Source organism: Nestor notabilis, unplaced genomic scaffold (assembly GCF_000696875.1).
Source record: "Nestor notabilis isolate BGI_N333 unplaced genomic scaffold, ASM69687v1 scaffold8689, whole genome shotgun sequence".
Lineage (NCBI taxonomy): Eukaryota > Metazoa > Chordata > Aves > Psittaciformes > Psittacidae > Nestor > Nestor notabilis.
In genome coordinates, this window is record NW_009943206.1 from 1,724 (window position 1) to 4,891 (window position 3,168).

The following is a 3,168-nucleotide window of genomic DNA, read 5'->3' on the forward strand; positions in this document are numbered from 1 at the left end:
CAGCAGAAGACTTATTACCTTCTCGATGGGTTCGTTACTGGGTTAGCTGTGGTGATTCTTGTAGAGTTTTTTTTCAGACTTTTAGGTGTAGTGTAAAGTAAGTAGTGGGGATGTGAAGTAGCCAGAGGCAAGTAAACACATGGCTTATGACCACAGCACGTTCAGGTAAGTTTATGCAGTTGTCTCTAGAACTGGGTATTTTAACAGTACGTTTTGTATAATTTTAAATAATTGGAAATGCTGTCTTTTAAGACAAGAATTTAAAACCATTTTTGGAATAGATTTTATAATTGCTTAAAATGGTATTATCTTCCTGTCTTTCAGGCTGAAGGTGGCCCGTTGTGAGGGTTAATCTGTCAGATATTTAATAATCATTTGTTCAGAAAATTTCCCGCATTTTTCATGGTAAGGCCTATATTTGTTATTTCGCATTTTGTTTGTTATGCTGATACATTTAGAGTATTTATTATACCTTGTTTTAGTCTTAGCAATTCCTTTAGCTGTAAGAATGACTTCTGCTGCAGTTGGGAATTGCAACTTCACAAAGAAAATTTCCAATCTTGGATAACTGAATCAATAAATATTTGAAACAGATAATTTATTCATACAAAAAAATGTCCTTTATAAATAACTGTAAAGTGTCTAACCTAGAAAAAGACCTGTATTTATTCACAATTTTAAAAGAAGTTTGCGAGTAATGTTTTTATCATCTGAAAAGCTATTTGTGGTTATATTGAGGGAAAAAAAAGTATTTGGAAATTCTTTTAGTGTGTAAATGACATTGTCTTTTGGGATTTTATGTCCTTGACTACTCTATATAAAAATTACAAAACTTTCTTTTGTCATTCTACAGGAGTTTTTCATCAGTATGTCTGAAACCATTAAATATAATGACGATGATCACAAAACTGTGTTCCTGAAAACATTAAATGAACAACGTTTGGAAGGAGAATTTTGTGACATAGCTATCGTGGTTGAAGATGTTAAATTCCGAGCACACAGATGCGTGCTTGCTGCCTGCAGTACCTACTTCAAAAAGCTTTTCAAAAAACTGGAAGTTGACAGTTCATCAGTAATAGAAATAGATTTTCTTCGTTCTGACATTTTTGAGGAAGTTCTCAATTACATGTATACTGCAAAGATTTCTGTTAAGAAGGAGGATGTAAATTTGATGATGTCTTCTGGCCAGATTCTTGGTATTCGATTTCTGGATAAACTCTGCACTCAAAAACGTGATGTATCTAGTCCTGAAGAGAACACGCAGTCCAAGAGCAAGTACTGTCTAAAAATAAACCGTCCTATGGGGGAACCTAATGATACCCAAGATGACGAGGTGGAAGAAATTGGAGATCATGACGACAGTCCATCGGATGTGACAGTGGAAGGAACTCCCCCAAGTCAGGAAGATGGAAAATCACCTACCACTACCCTGAGAGTGCAAGAGGCAATCCTGAAAGAGTTGGGAAGTGAAGAGGTTCGAAAAGTCAACTGCTATGGCCAAGAAGTAGAGCCCATGGAAACAACCGAATCAAAAGACTTGGGATCTCAGACCCCTCAGGCTTTGACGTTTAATGATGGCATAAGTGAAGTGAAAGATGAACAGACACCAGGTTGGACCACAGCAGCTGGAGATATGAAGTTTGAGTATTTGCTTTACGGTCACAGGGAACACATTGTATGTCAGGCTTGTGGTAAGACCTTTTCTGATGAAGCGCGATTGAGAAAACATGAAAAGCTACACACTGCTGATAGACCATTTGTTTGTGAAATGTGTACAAAGGGCTTTACCACACAAGCTCATTTGAAAGAGCACCTGAAAATACATACTGGTTACAAGCCTTACAGTTGTGAGGTATGTGGAAAGTCTTTTATTCGTGCACCAGATCTAAAAAAGCACGAAAGAGTTCACAGTAATGAGAGGCCATTTGCATGCCATATGTGTGATAAAGCTTTCAAGCACAAGTCCCACCTAAAAGACCATGAAAGAAGACACCGAGGAGAGAAACCTTTTGTCTGCAGTTCCTGCACTAAAGCATTTGCTAAAGCATCTGATCTAAAAAGGCATGAGAACAATATGCACAGTGAAAGAAAACAAGTTACGACAGCCAATTCCATCCAGAGTGAAACGGAACAGTTACAGGCAGCAGCTATGGCTGCTGAAGCAGAGCAGCAGTTAGAAACTATAGCTTGCAGTTAAAAGCTAAAGCAGAAACTTTATCAGAAATAATATAAGAAATTAAATTGAACAAAATCTATTGTTGGTATACATTTAGACTGAGAATTATCTTTTCAAGAAAACATATTTTTAGAGGATTTGAATGCTACGTAGTAACAAATAGCATTGCTTGGTTAGGCATTTTAAAACATTTCAGAGATGGGTATTCTTAGAATATGAAATATTTTGCTGTCATTAGCAGTATAATGCACTAATACCTGGTCTAATTTGAGCATATGATCAAGTTCTCTATAAACCAGGCATCATCGCTGGCTGATGTTTTGTTTCCTCCAGTATGGAATACTGTGTACGATGTAGACATCGAAATCAGTGAGTTATCTTTGAAAATGCTGACATCTCAGAAGATAACAGACATGGAAAGGAAATACTTGATTTTCATAATTGTGAAGGTGTTATAGCTACAGTTTTTGAGAACAGGCATTTATTCCCTAAGCTTTTTAATTCCTCCTTTTTTCACCTAATGTAGGTGCTAGGGGTTGGTACAGCAGAGTGTAAGGGGGGACAGTGGTCAAAATGAAACTGCTTCTTATTCCATTCCCTGAGATATCCTCTTCTTGTAATCGAGGTATCAAGTTTAATGAAATACTTGCTTTCCTGAAGAAAATGCATTATTCACAGTGGTCCTGGCTAGCAAAGCAGAAGGGCCAATTCACCAATGTCCTCTGTGGGATGTTCCTGTGCTCGCTCTTATGCAGATCCCCTGAAATGGGACAGAGCCACAAAGCGGAAAAGGGTGCAGCATGGAGAAGGAGACATATTCCTCACCTGAACCCAGTAGAAATTAGTTCAAGCTAATACAGCCTGAGGCTGTAGTTTTTATTATGCAGCTTTCTATTCACCTAACCTGGCACCACAGTTAAGGTAAAGAAGTGTTTCTGACAGCAGAGGAGGACTAGCTGTACTGGTGAGTGACTGGGTGTCACTGCCAGACC

General features: G+C 37.9%; 1 protein-coding gene across 1 annotated transcript; it reads left to right on the plus strand.

Moving 5' to 3' along the window:
* Positions 1-859: 859 nt before the first annotated feature.
* ZBTB14 (zinc finger and BTB domain containing 14) lies at positions 860-2,205 on the plus strand. The gene has a single exon (XM_010021806.1). It carries the CDS (start codon positions 869-871, stop codon positions 2,195-2,197), a length of 1,329 nt encoding a protein of 442 aa, XP_010020108.1. The 5' UTR covers positions 860-868; the 3' UTR covers positions 2,198-2,205.
* Positions 2,206-3,168: the final 963 nt, after the last annotated feature.

Bases quoted from the DNA above. Each gene is read 5' to 3' on its own strand.
- ZBTB14 (XM_010021806.1), top strand. From the start codon at position 869: ATGTCTGAAACCATTAAATATAATGACGATGATCACAAAACTGTGTTC.